General features: G+C 39.6%; 1 protein-coding gene across 4 annotated transcripts in view; it reads right to left on the bottom strand.

Moving 5' to 3' along the window:
- The window catches only part of RALGAPA1 (Ral GTPase activating protein catalytic subunit alpha 1), a 273,082-nt gene extending 263,154 nt beyond the window's left edge, over nucleotides 1-9,928 (bottom strand). For 3 of the 4 annotated variants that reach the window (XM_081090072.1, XM_081090071.1, XM_081090069.1), the window contains exon 1: nucleotides 9,344-9,693. In XM_081090072.1, coding sequence (XP_080946198.1) covers nucleotides 9,344-9,449 — 106 coding nt within the window. In that variant the 5' untranslated portion in view covers nucleotides 9,450-9,693. Of the gene's footprint in view, nucleotides 1-9,343 lie in introns of all 4 variants that reach the window. The other variant, XM_081090070.1, reaches the window with a different exon arrangement.
- Nucleotides 9,929-13,734: the final 3,806 nt, after the last annotated feature.

Consider the following 13,734-nt stretch of genomic DNA (forward strand, 5'->3'; position numbering starts at 1 on the left):
GGTTTTCAACCTTCTGGCCCTTTAAATACAGTTCCTACTTCATAACTGTAATGTTGCTACTGTTATGAATCAATAAAATATCTGATATACAGGATGGTCTTAGGCGACCCCTGTGAAAGGGTCGTTCGACTGCCAAAGGGGTCGCGACCCACAGGTTAATAACAGCTGTCTAAGCAAAATATGCCAATCAATGAAAGACAAGTATCACATGATCTCATTCATATGTGGAATCTAATGAACAAAATAAAGTGATGAACAAAATAGATCCAGACACACAGAAGCATAGAACAGACTGTGGAATCTCAGAGGAAAGGCGGGGGGGGGGGGGGGGGGGAGTGATCAAAGAACTTGTATGCATACATGCATGATTCATGGACACAGACAATAGAGTGGTGGAGGCCTGGGGTTGGGGAGGAGGCGAGGGGGAGGAGTGGGAGGGGTGGAGGGCAGAGGGTTAGAAGTAGTCAAAGGGGGAGGGGAAAGGGGACATGTAATACTTTCAACAATAAAGATTTAATTTAAAAAAAAAGAACACTTATAATATTGTAAGGCTAACATTACCTGGTATCAAACAAAACAAAACAAAAAACACAGGAAAATTACAGACTAGTATCTCTCAAGAATATAAATACATAAACAATAAACAAAATTTTAGCATATCAAATCCAACAATATATAACAATACCACAGGACCACTGAGCTTACTCCCAAGATTGCAGAGTTGAGTAAACATTTGGAAGTCAATGCTATAATACATCATATCAACAAATGAAAAAAGAAAAAAAAAACATCTTTCCATCTTAACAAAAGAAGAAAAGTATTTGACAAATTTAACATCCATTCCTGATGAAAAGTTTCAGCAAACTAGGAATGGAAGGAAATGTTTTCAACATGATAAAGGCTATCTATGAAAAACCTATAGTTATATTGTATGGTAAAAAATTGATTGCTTAACCAAGATAAAAAAACAAGACAAGGGAAACCAAGATGGCAGCATAGGTAAACACTGGAGGTTGCTGCCTAGCACAACCACTTCAAAAGTACAACTAAACAACGGAACGGACATCATCCAGAACCACAGGAAGGCTGGCTGAGTGGAAATTCTACAACTAGAAGGAAAGAGAAAAGCATACCGAGACTCAGAGGAGGTGCGGTGCAGAAGTAAAATACAAAGGTGCGGAGGTGCATGCGGAGAGGGCTGGCGGCTGAGGACATGATTATCTTTTCCAATTGGGAGGGAGCCTCAGGCTCTGAGCTCCAGTTCCGGGCGAGTCACTGGGGACTGTCTGGCATCGGTCAGAACTCGAGGGCAGCTTTCTCTCTGAGACACTCCCAGCGATCGCCGGGGTCTCTGAGGGCAGGACTGAGAGCAGCCATACTGCTCGATCCGCCCGCCCTGATGATCCCATGGGACCCCGCCCCGCCCAAGCCGTGCAAGGAGGCTTTTGCATATGAAAGGCCCGGCCCTTTGTAATCTGAAAATTACTTAACAAACTGCAGCTGCTCCAAGGCACCAGGGCAACTTTCATTGCTTTACAGCTGGCTTCTGCTGGGTAGTCTCAGGCAGAGGCTAGATTAGCACCTCCTTAGATCCAAGAGCCAGTGTACCCAGTGGTCAGAGTGGGACCATCCAATTACAACTCAGATCCATAAGGGACACACTCAGGGGCAGACTCAGTGAGCACCAAAGCCCACTGAAGCAAGTCTTGCCCCATAAGGGTGTCTTCAGCACAGAAGTTCTCCCACTGTAGATACAGCTGATTCTCACAGCCAATTGGCCTGGAGATCGAATCCTCCCAGTGTTACCTACAACAGTCAAGGCTTAACTACAAGACTGTGCACAAAGCCCACAAGGGGGTGCACCAAGAGTGTCTACCTCAGGTAATTGGGGAGGCTGACCCACTGGGCACTATAGGACACTTAGCACAGAAAGCCACTCTATCGACACAGTGAAGCATAAAAAATGCCGAGACAAAGAGACAGGACACAAATGAAAGAAATGGAGGAAAGCAAACGACTGGATATAGAGTTCAAAACCACACTTTTAAGGTTTTTCAAGAATTTTCTAGAAACTGCCGATAAATTCAATGAGACCCTCAAGAAATCTAGTGAGACCCTCGATGTTGTGATAAAGGACCAACTAGAAATTAAGCATACACTGACTGAAATAAAGAATATTATACAGACTCCCAACAGGAGACCAGAGGATCACAAGAATCAAGTCAAAGATTTGAAATACAAAGAAGCAAAAAACACCCAACTGGAAAAGCAAAATGAAAAAAGAATCCAAAAATACGAAGATAATGCAAGGAGCCTCTGGGACAGCTTCAAGCATACCAACATCCAAATTATAGGGGTGCCTGAAGAAGAGAGAGAGCAAGATATTGAAAACCTATTTGAAGAAATAATGACAGAAAAATTCCCCTACCTGGTCAAAGAAATAGACTTACAAGTCCAAGAAGCACAGAGAACCCCAAACAAAAGGAATCCAAAGAGGACCACACCAAGACACATCATAATTAAAATGCCAAGGGCAAAAGACAAAGAGAAAATCTTAAAAGCAGAAAGAGAAAGAAAGTCAGTTACCTACAAGGGAGTACCCATACGACTGTCAGCTGATTTCTCAACAGAAACTTTGCAGGCCAGAAGGGAGTAGCAAAAAATATTCAAAGTGATGAATGCCAAGAACCTACAACCAAGATTACTATATCCAGCAAAGCTATCATTCAGAATTGAAGGCAAGATAAAGAGCTTCACACATAAGAAAAAGCAAAAGGAGTTCATCACCACCAAACCAGTATTATATGAAATGCTGAAAGGTATCCTTTAAGAAGAGGAAGAAGAAGAAAAAGGTAAAGATACAAATTATGAACAACAAATACACATCTATCAACAAGTAAATCTAAAAATTAAGTGAATAAATAATCTGATGAACAGAATGAACTGGTGATTATAATAGAATCAGGGACATAGAAAGGGAATGGACTGACTATTCTTGGGGGGGAAAGGGGTGTGGGGGATGCGCAAAGAGACTGGACAAAAATCGTACACTTATGGATGAGGACAGTGGGTGGGGAGTGAGGGCGGAGAGTGGGGTGGGAACTGGGTGGAGGGGAGTTATGGTGGAAAAAAGAGGAACAAATGTAATAATCTGAACAATAAAGATTTAATTAAAAAAACAAAAAAACAAAAACAAGACAAGGATATCCACTCTCACCATTTCTATTTTACACTTTACTAGAGGTTCTAGTGAGTTTAAAAGGCAATAAAAATAAAGGAAAGGAAGATTAAAAAGAAGCAAAACAGTCTTTATTCACAGATGAGACTGTGTATGTAAAAAATCCAATGGAATCTACAAAAAGCTAATAGAACTAATGAGTTAATAAAGTTTTTAAAATACAAGGTTCATGGGCATAGGATATGAAAAAAAAATTAACTTTTCCAGCAGTCATAATTGGTGATAGTAAAACCAGCATTGTAATCTGATATTGTGTGTATAATGTGGGATAAAAAAATATACAGATCATGTATCACAGAAATATACACTTGAAACCTACATAATCTTATTAACCAATGTTACCCCAATAAATTTAATTTTTTTAAAAAGATACAAGGCTTAATATACAAAAATCAATTGTATTTCCTTACACTAGCAACAATCAGACACAAATATAAAGATGTCATCATTTACAAGAGTATCAAAAGTAGAAAATAGCCCTAACTGGTATGGCGCAGTGGATAGAGCATAGGCCTGTAGACTGAAGGCTCCCAGGTTCGATTCTAGTCAAGGGCATGTACCTTGGTTGGGAGCACAACTCCAGTAGGGGGTGTGCAGGAAGCAGCTGATTGATGTTTCTCTCTTATTGATGTTTCTAACTCTCTATCCCTCTCCCTTCCTCTCTATAAAAAATCAATAAAGTATATTAAAAAAAAAATTTTTTTAAGTAGAAAATATTTAGGAATACGTAACAAAAAGACCTGTACATTAAAAACTACAAAACACTAATAGAGAAATTAAAGAAGCCCTATATTAATGGAGAAGCATACCTTGTTCATGAGTCAGAGATTTCAATATTGTTAACTTTTCCCAAATTGACCTATAGATTCACCATAATCCCAATCAAAATCCCAGCAAGAAAATTGATCTTATTTATTTTAGAAATTGACAAGCTACATCTTAAAATTCATATGGGAATGAATGTAAATGACATGGCATACTGCCCACCTCCAAAAAAAACCTTTGAAAAGGAAGAGCAAAGTTGAAGGGACAACACTACCTGATTTCAAGCTTTACTATCAAGTCACAATAAATTTAAAAAATCATTGTGGTACTAGCAATAACACAGACAAATAGATCACAGGAACAAAATAAGAGTCCAAAAATGATCCACACATACAAGTCAACTGAGTTTTGGAAAAACTACAAAGGCAATTCAATGGTAAGACAGGGCAGTCTTTTTCAGCAAATGGTGCTGGAACAATAGGATATCCATGTGCAAAAAAATAAACTTCAATCCATATCTCAAACCATATTTACAAAGTTAACTAAAGAAGGATCACAGACCAAAATATAAATCATAAAATTATAAATCTGCTAAATGAAATCATAGAAGAAAATTTTTGTGACCTTGGGTTAGATAAAGATTTTAGATACAACACCAAAAGTATGAACCATAAAAGAAAAGTTTGATTATATGGAATCAAAAGTAAGAATTCCTCCTCCTTCAAAGAAAATGTTAGGAAAATTAAAAGACAATTCAAAGCTGGGGAGAAAATCTGACAAAATACTTTTATCCAGAATACAAAGAATTTTCACACCTGAATAAGGAAACAAACAATTTAAAAATAGGTAAAAGATTTGAGCAGACACTTCACCAAAGAAATTATACAGTGATAAAAAAGCACATGAAAAGAAGCTCAATGTTACTAGATATCAGGGAAATATGAACTATAACCACTACATAGTTCTTATAGTGGCTGAAATTAAGAAGACTGGCAACAAGAAGTGGGGTTGGTGCATTTGTAGCGAAAATGGTACGCTCCATACACTGCTGCTGATGATGATTAAGGGCTAGCTAGCTAGCTTAATTCGGCATAAGACAGGAAGACGGGGTCCAGGGAGGATAGAGGCATTTCTGGCCTGAGCAATTAAAAGCAGCCCTGACCTGAGCAGCTGGGAGAGCCATAAGGGAGATTAAAAGCAACTCCAACCTGAACAGATAAGATGAATATGTGAAGAGCAGAAATAGCTCCAAGACTTTGAAACCAATACTATGTAACAAAATGGCCAATGAGGAAAGCACAGGGGTCCTAAATTGAGGAAGGGTCCAATAGAAAGGGTCAGGCTCAGACAAAGAACTGCAGCCTTTATAAAGCCAGAGACAAAGAGATTTACAGACTTTTTAGATTTAGATTTTTCCCACTAGAGAGAGAGAGCAGGCTTTTCCCATTTGGGGGCCCTTTCTCAGGGCGTCCCCTTTGGGGACACCCCTGCCCAGATGGAGTTTGTATATGCTTCCAATAAACTTCTACATTTTTTTTTAAATCTGTTAGTTCTCGAATTTATTCTTCAACTTTGTTGGACAAGGACCCACGAGAAGAAGTCGCCACCCCAAACCGCATGTTTCAATGAAAATGTAAAATGGTAAAAAACAGTATGGCAGTTTCTTTAAAAAGTTAAGCAAACAACTGCCACATGATTCCAGCCATTCCATTCCTAGGTATTTATCTAAGAGAAAAGAAAACGTGCTATACAGGTATACCTCATAGGCGCTTTATTTGCAATAGCTGAAGCTGAAAACCCACATGTCCATCAATAGGTGAATGGTAATCAAGTTGTAGCATATTCATACAATGGACTACTACTCAGCAATAAAAGCTATGTGCTACTGACATACATGACAACAATATTGATGAATTTCAAAAGAATAAGGCTGAATAAAAGAAATCACACAAAAATAAATATTGTATAAATACACACACACACACACACACACACACACACACACACACTGCAAACTACTCTAGAGTGACAGCAGGTCAGTGACAGACCAGGGAAGAGAGTATGTGCAAGTAGGGATGGAAGTAAGGGATTCCAAAGGGGTAAAAGTAAACTTTAGGGAGTTATTATTCTAATTGTCTGGATATGTTCCTAATCTTAATTGTCATGATGGCCTCACAAAGTATATATATATATGCCAAATGCCAAAAATTATTCAATTATATGCTTTAAAAATATGTGCAATTTATTGTATGTCAATTATACCTCAATAAAGCTATTAGAAAGAATGATCCAACAATGATCAATACAGTGGGGCCTTGACTTATGAGTGTCCCAACTAACGAGTTTTTTGAGATACCAGCTGTCTCTCGGTGGATTTTTTGCATTGAGTTGACAGAGTAATTTGAGTTAATGAGCTCCTTAACGAGCTCGGTCTCGGAAGGAATTAAACTCGTAAGTCAAAGCCCCACTGTATATTTATTAGCTAAATAAGAACTCATTTTTTTTTCCTTTTAAATCTAGAAGGCTGAACTGTTACCTTGCCATAGATGATGAAAAGTAACATTTAGTCACTATATGCCAGGCATTAGTTAGCCACTTTACATGTGCTAACTTAGTGTCATTATCTTAAAGCTATCAATTATATATATAAAAAGAGGTGGGGGGGGGGGGAGAAGAGGAAACTTTTGAAACTAGACAAGGTTTTACTTCTTTAAAACATAATAACTCTTGCCCTGGCCGGTTTGGCTCAGTGGATAGAGCGTCGGCCTGTGGACTGGAGGGTCCCGGGTTCGATTCTGGTCGGGGGCATCCCTAGTGGGGGGTGTGCAAGGGGCAGCTGATCGATGTTTCTAAATCTCTATTCCTCTCTGTAAAAAATCAGTAAAATGTATTTTTGAAAAAATAACTCTTACCTTCCAGTTCCTACATATCAAATATATAGCAGTATTTTCAGAATCAAGTTCTATAAATTCAGCTGGAATTGTCCTATAGTGGGAACACATGCCTGAAAAAAGTTTACACTGGATGTTTGAATATGTTATATATTTGGATCCACTGAATTGTATAAGTACCCTAAATAAATGGCAGTTCGATCTAAGGGTTAAGAATACAGTTCTGATGGAACCAAATCAAAATCAAAATCCTGTGTAACTGGCAATACGCAATTACTTTATGTGAATCTTGTACCTGTTTCCAAAAAAGGGTCTGAAGTGTCTCTCCTATACTAGTACACTATACTTTGACAAGGTTTCCAAACCTCAGCACCACTGACATCTAAAGCTAGAATATTGTTGTGAGAGATTATCCTGTGCATTGTAAGATTTCCTCCCCCCCCCCCCCCCCCCCACACACACACACACATTTCTGCTACCTACTAGATGCTGGAAGCACCTCTCCCAAGTTTTGACAAGCAAAAATGTTTCCAAACATGAACCTCCTCAAAGTCTAGGGCAGGGAATGTGAAATCACAATGTTCTCTATTTTAGGATTCTTAAGGATATTTTAAATGTTTTTATACAGTATATGCTCTATTTTTTTAACAAAAGCCCATAAGTTACTAAAAGGTAACAGGATATTTTTTTTTAATTGTTTTGTTTTCAAACCGAGGAAACCAGGCCATACCAAATATGAGATATGCGTGACCTCTTAATTTAGACCTTGTCTCCTCTCTCATAGAAGAAATTTCTCTGTCAAAAAAGTATATATGAGCCATTCCTTCACTGTAAAATTAAAGAACTATGGCTTAATTTAGGAAATGTCAATACTCCACTGGAATTCAACTTCATAGCTCTGCCATTACTCAACCTACAATTTATCCCAAGTAGGTGTCAAATTCCATGAAGTCTTCATTATCTGTGATACATCTCCCACACTCACACATTCTTTTTCTCAGCCAAATGTTTTCTTCAATGAGTTAATTCTCAAATAGAGTGAATATCATAAATTAAAGGATCACAATCTCAACTACATTTAGAAAATTTATATTTTCTTGAAAACTGGGCTTCTTTTTATACCACTAAACTGTATTTAATTATTTTTTTTTTCTATTCCACAGGAATAAGTACAACTTACTTGTGATAAGGATTTGCTGTCATAAATGTAGGAAAAGTTAAAAAAACATATTGGAGATATGAAATCCTGGCTCCATTTCTGGCTCTGCCCTCTAGTACCTGGATGACCGCTTAACATTCCCAAACGTCAGCTCTCTCATTAGTAAAAAAAAAAAAAAAATGGAGGATAGTATCTACCTGTAGGGTTATTGTGAGGATTAATTATAATTTATGTAAAATGATTTTGAAAACAGCAAAGCACTAGACAAATGTTAGGCGTTACTGGTGGTATCCTGGTGGTGTGATGGGATGTGGTATGTATGGTATGGTAGAGAAACAGGCACCTCAAATAAGGGACTTATATCACTGAATAAACTCATTAGGAAGAAAGTTTGAGATAAATTCTAAGCTAGAATTCATTCAGACATTTGGGTTCAAAACTCCATTCTGACATTAACTCTGTATTAACTCAGGCAAACTAACTTTCCTTTTCACCTCCTATTTCATCAAAAAGATCCAAGTATGGAACCAGATATTCCATAAATATTATTGCAGCCCTATGAGTCTACGAAATGACCCAGTTTCCAAGATCCCTTTAACACTATGTCCAAAATGCAGAGCACTCTTTGGCTTGCCAGCCAAACAGAAGTAGAGGGAAACAGAGGACAAGAAACTTTTAATTAAATAAAAGCAGAATTCTATGTCATTCTCTAGAGGCAAAGGAAGCTGTAAACTACCTTGTTTGCTCTAATTAATAATAGTTCTCCCTACATGACAGTAGTGACGAACAAGGTGCATTAACCCAGGGCGGGGCTCCTTCCCACAAGCTTTTTTTGGGAACCACCCACTTCCCAAAAAAGGTATCACTGCTTCCTCCGGGCCCTCAAGAGACAAGAAACTTGAAAAATACAGGTCTATGCTGTCCGAGGGAGGATTACTTTCACTTGGGCACGGATGACGGTAGTCATCTATCTGGCAAACACATCCTACAAACACCATTATCCCCAGCACCACGTCTACCGAAATCCTGAAAAAGATCTGTTTTTAGATAACGCTAGGTTTAAAAAAAAAAAATGACTCGGGATTATTCACTCAAAATTAGTGGTGATTAGTGGTTGACAAGTGCAAGTTTTCTCTTCCCCAAATTAACCGCCCTCCCGCTTCCCCCCAGAGGCGCCGCCTCCCGCTCCGCTCCCGCAGCCCGCTCCGCGCCGGGACCGGGGAGTCCCCGCGGCCCCCGGGAGGCAGGCCGGCCACCCAGGCCTCCGGCGCCGCCGCCCCCGCTCCTCACCGATGACGCAGCGCAGGTGCTTGAGTCGGGTCAGCGCGTCCTTCTTGGTGTCCAGCACCTTTTGGGTAGATTTCTTCACGTCCCCGTGCGGCTTCTTGGAGAACATCCTGCCGCCACGGCCGCCTCCGGCCCCCTCCCGGCGCGGTCCCGGCGGCGGAGAGCGGAGGGAGTGGGCGGGGAGGAGGCTAGCGCGAGCGGCTCATTCACTCCCCACCCCTGCGGGCCCCGGGGCAGCCGACTCCTCCCAGACCCGGGCCGGGGCCGGGGCCGGGGCCGCCACCTCCACCCGCCTCGCGCTGCCGGGCGCCTTCGGCTGCGGCCACAATATGGCGGATCCCTCCTCCAGCCGTGCACGGAGCTGGGGAGACCTGGGGAGGCCGCCGCCGCCCGCTTCCTGTGGCCGCAGCTCGCCGCCACAGGCCGGCGCGGGACCGGAGCGGCGGGGGTGGGGCTCCCGGCTCAGCAGCCCCGCTCCGCTCTCCCGGAGGCCCCCTTAAGGTTATAGCGTCTCTAGCAGCCCGGATCCTGCAGGAGCCGGGTGGAGACGCAGGGCAGGGGATTTCACGACTCTGCCGTCAGTAGAGTAGGGTCCCCGTGGCAACCGCCTTCTGACGTCGACGTCAAAATTTCTTGACGTCATGCCAGCGTGAGATCATCCCTCCCCCTTGGTTTCGCGTGTAAGCAGTCAAGGGAGGAGCCCAAGAAAGTCAGAGAAGGTAATTACTGCGTGTGTTATTTTTAGCAAACTCCCAGAAGAGCATCGTATATTTTTTGTTTATAAAGGTCCTTCATCTCTACTGTGTGCTATGTCATAGTAACTTAAGAAAATAGCTCCAAAATATCAAAGCAGAAGTGCAGTATATTTTAGGTGCCAATTCTGAAGGTATCGGTTGTAACACCCCTTCATGTACTAAGTTGAAATTTGTTTAAAGGAATTTTGCTTTTGCAAAGCGATGATTAACAATTTACTGTAGTTTAAAGATTTGTAGGGTTCAAGTACGTCCTCTTGATTAAAATTATCTTGTACAAATAAATGAGTTATGCCGTGCCAGAAAAATTACAGGGAAAACACATATGGAGAACTTTAGGGTGAATTTTCCTAATATGTAAAGAGTACACAAATCCAGGTGGAAATTAAGGCACAGGTAGAAAAATTAGTAGAGAACATGGGAAAAAATCACATAACTAAAACGTGAAAAATATTCACACTCATTAGTAATTTCAAAAATCAGATTAAAACAAATTTTAAAACAATTTTTAAACAGCTTTGTTAAGGTGTAATTGATATACAATAAACTACACATTTTCAACGTGTACAGTTTGGTAAGTTCATTGTTTGCGTACAACCATAAAAACATCACCACAATGAAAATAGTGAACAAACTATGCATCACCCCCTCAAAATTTCCTTTTGCCCCTTTGTTATCCCTTCCTCCCATTCCCACCCCCTTGGCCCCCAGGCAACCACTGAGCTTTCTTTCACTTAGAGTTCGCATTTTTTAGAGTTTTATATAAATGTAAGCATAGAGTATACTCTTTTTGGAGGGGTCGGGGCGGGGGGAGTCTGGCTCCTTTTACTCAACATATATAATTTATTTTTTAACAACAATGTTATGTTTTATCAGTGAAGTTAGTAAAGATTTTTAAATTATCCAACTTACTGATGGTGAGTGTGACACCAGACACCTATTGCTTGTGGGGAAGAAGCATTAATTACTACAAACTTACCGGAAATTAAAATTTGGGGTTATGGCCCTGGCCAGATGGCTCAGTTAGTTGGAACATCGTCCCAATATTCCAGTGTTTTGGGTTTCATCCCTGGTCAGGGCACATACAAGTGTCACCCAATAAATGTGTGAATGGGTGGAACAACAAATCAATGTTGCTCGCTCTTGCTCTCTCTCTCTCTCTCTCTCTCTTTCTCTTTCTTCCCTTTCCTCTCTGTCTCTAAAAATATTTGTTATTATGTATCATGACACAAAATATTTATATACCTTGATTTATTAGTTCCACTTTTAGAACTCTATTCTAAAAAATTGAAATGGGAAAATTATTTATGTAGCAATATTAAAGCATAATTAATAACACTGAAAGACTGGAAACAATATGAATGTCGATCAAAAAGGAGATGATTATTCAAAAGATGGAATGTTATACAGCCATGAAAATTATTAATGTGAAAACTTTTTAATGACATGGAAAATACTCAAGACAATGTTAAGTGAACCTAAAAGCAGATACCCAAACTGAAAGTATGTATGTTATCAAAGCTGGGAAATATTATGCATGTAAATTATAGTTAGAAAAAATATTTTAAAATACTCTAAAATTGTAATTATATCTGCAAAGTATAATTGTAGATGATTTTCATTTTCTTCTTTATAGTTGCTTATTTTATTTTATTTTTTTTACAAAAAGCATAAATGGCTTTTAGAATTTAAAAAAGTTTTTAAAGAAAATTAAAAATTCTAATGCACCAATTTTAAACTCACAACATAAATTAAGATATATAGAAACAGAAACTCCTTAAAACAAGGGCTTTATTAAAAATTTATCTTTATGTCCTACTATAGCACAGAATAAGTATTTTTTGATATTTAAATTTTTATGCTTACATTATAAAATGTGTTCTTTTGATAATAGAAGAGTCATTCTGACTATCACTTATTTGGTGATTTTAGACACTTGTGTCCCTGCCTATAACCCAAGTTTCTTTTCTGAGATATTAATTGGACCTCGCCATTTAGAGATTCCACAAACTACTCAAATGTAATATATATACATAAAACTGTACTTGTAGTCTTTGTCCTGCCTCTTCCCAAATCTTATCTTTCTTCTTCAACTATCTTCATCGATAATACCATTTACCAATCCAGTTTTTCAATCCAGAAATTGGTATCATCTTAAGGCTTCTTCTCTCTTGTCCAGTCAGTTACCAACACCTGATGATTCTACTTTCTAAACATTTCTTGATTCGGTCCTCTTCTCTCCATTTTCACAACCTTTATTCAGGTTCATGTGTGCTAGAAATGGCAGTGACTTCCTCCCCACCCCCATAGCGTAGCAGGATTTGAGCACCCATTCCTTTCTTAGGAAATTTTAAGAATTGAAAACACACAAACACAAACCATGCTCCACTGTCCAAGTTAGACTTCAGCATTCTAGCACCCTGGGCAAAGCAAGTGTGTTGGTAATGGGGCACATAACCAGGTCAGTCCAATAACACTCCAGCAAGTATTGGAAAAGAGAAACTCCTTTTTTCCAAGATGATGACTTGGAATTGCTAGGAACAAACATGTGAAAGGAACTGCTGAGGATTAAGCAACAATCCAAGAACAGAGGGGATAGTTAGAAAGGAATGGAGTGCATCTTGATAACATTCTTTGGGCATTTGGAGCCAACTTGCCGAAGTACAATGACCTTTTCTATTTCACAGGCCAGTAAAGTCCTTATTTTGCTCAAGCCAGTTTCAATCCTTTGCAATAGGAAAAATCCTGATTTACACATTTTAAAGTTATTCTCCTAGGCTGAGTAGAGATTACAAATTTTAAAAAGCAAACAAAAACAAAATTGCTTGTAAGTAATATTGCAATACTCTTCTGAAGTCCTCCAGCAGTACTTCCTTTTATCTTTACCATGACATTCACCACACTCTGTTGCAGTCATTCTATGCTTCATCTCCATTATATTGGACTGTAATCTCTCCTTAAGACAGGTTTTTGGGTATGGCTGGTGTGGCTCAGTGATTGAGCGTCGACCTATGAATGAAGAGGTTGCGGTGTGATTCCAGTTGGTCGGGGCACACGCCTGGTTTTGGGCTGGATCCCCAGTGTGAGACATGCAGGAGGCCACTGACCAGTGATTCTCTCTCATTGATGTTACTATCTCTCTCTCCCTTTCCCATCCTCTGTGAAATCAATAGAAATACATTTTTTTTAAAAGGGGGGGTTTTGGCAAAAAAATATTTTTTTTATAAATAAATAAGGGCAAGCCATTTGGGCCCCCTCCCTGTTGCAGGGAATCTGCAACAAACTTTGCTTCCACTTAAAAAATAAAAATAAAAAAGGACAGGTGTGTGTGTGTGTGGGGGGGGGGGGTGTGTTTCATATTCCACAATTCAAGGCTCCCAGGGTTGTCTTCTTCTCTCTCTTTCCCTCCTTCCCCCTCTCTCTTTCTGTCTTCCTCTCTATATACCTGTGTCTGCTTCTCTCTTTCTCTGCCCTCCCAATGGTACCAGGCACGTGGTAGACATTTTCATGGAAAGCACGAGTAAATACTAGACACTCAATAAATGCTTACTGAGTTTATGCAAATATAATAAAGTTGCTGTTTTTTTGCTGTCAGTTCCGGAACAGTAATCTGCCTGTTGGGGGACACCAGAAATGCAGAGA

Source organism: Myotis nattereri (genome assembly GCF_964212035.1).
Source record: "Myotis nattereri genome assembly, chromosome: 1".
Classification (NCBI taxonomy): Eukaryota; Metazoa; Chordata; class Mammalia; order Chiroptera; family Vespertilionidae; genus Myotis; species Myotis nattereri.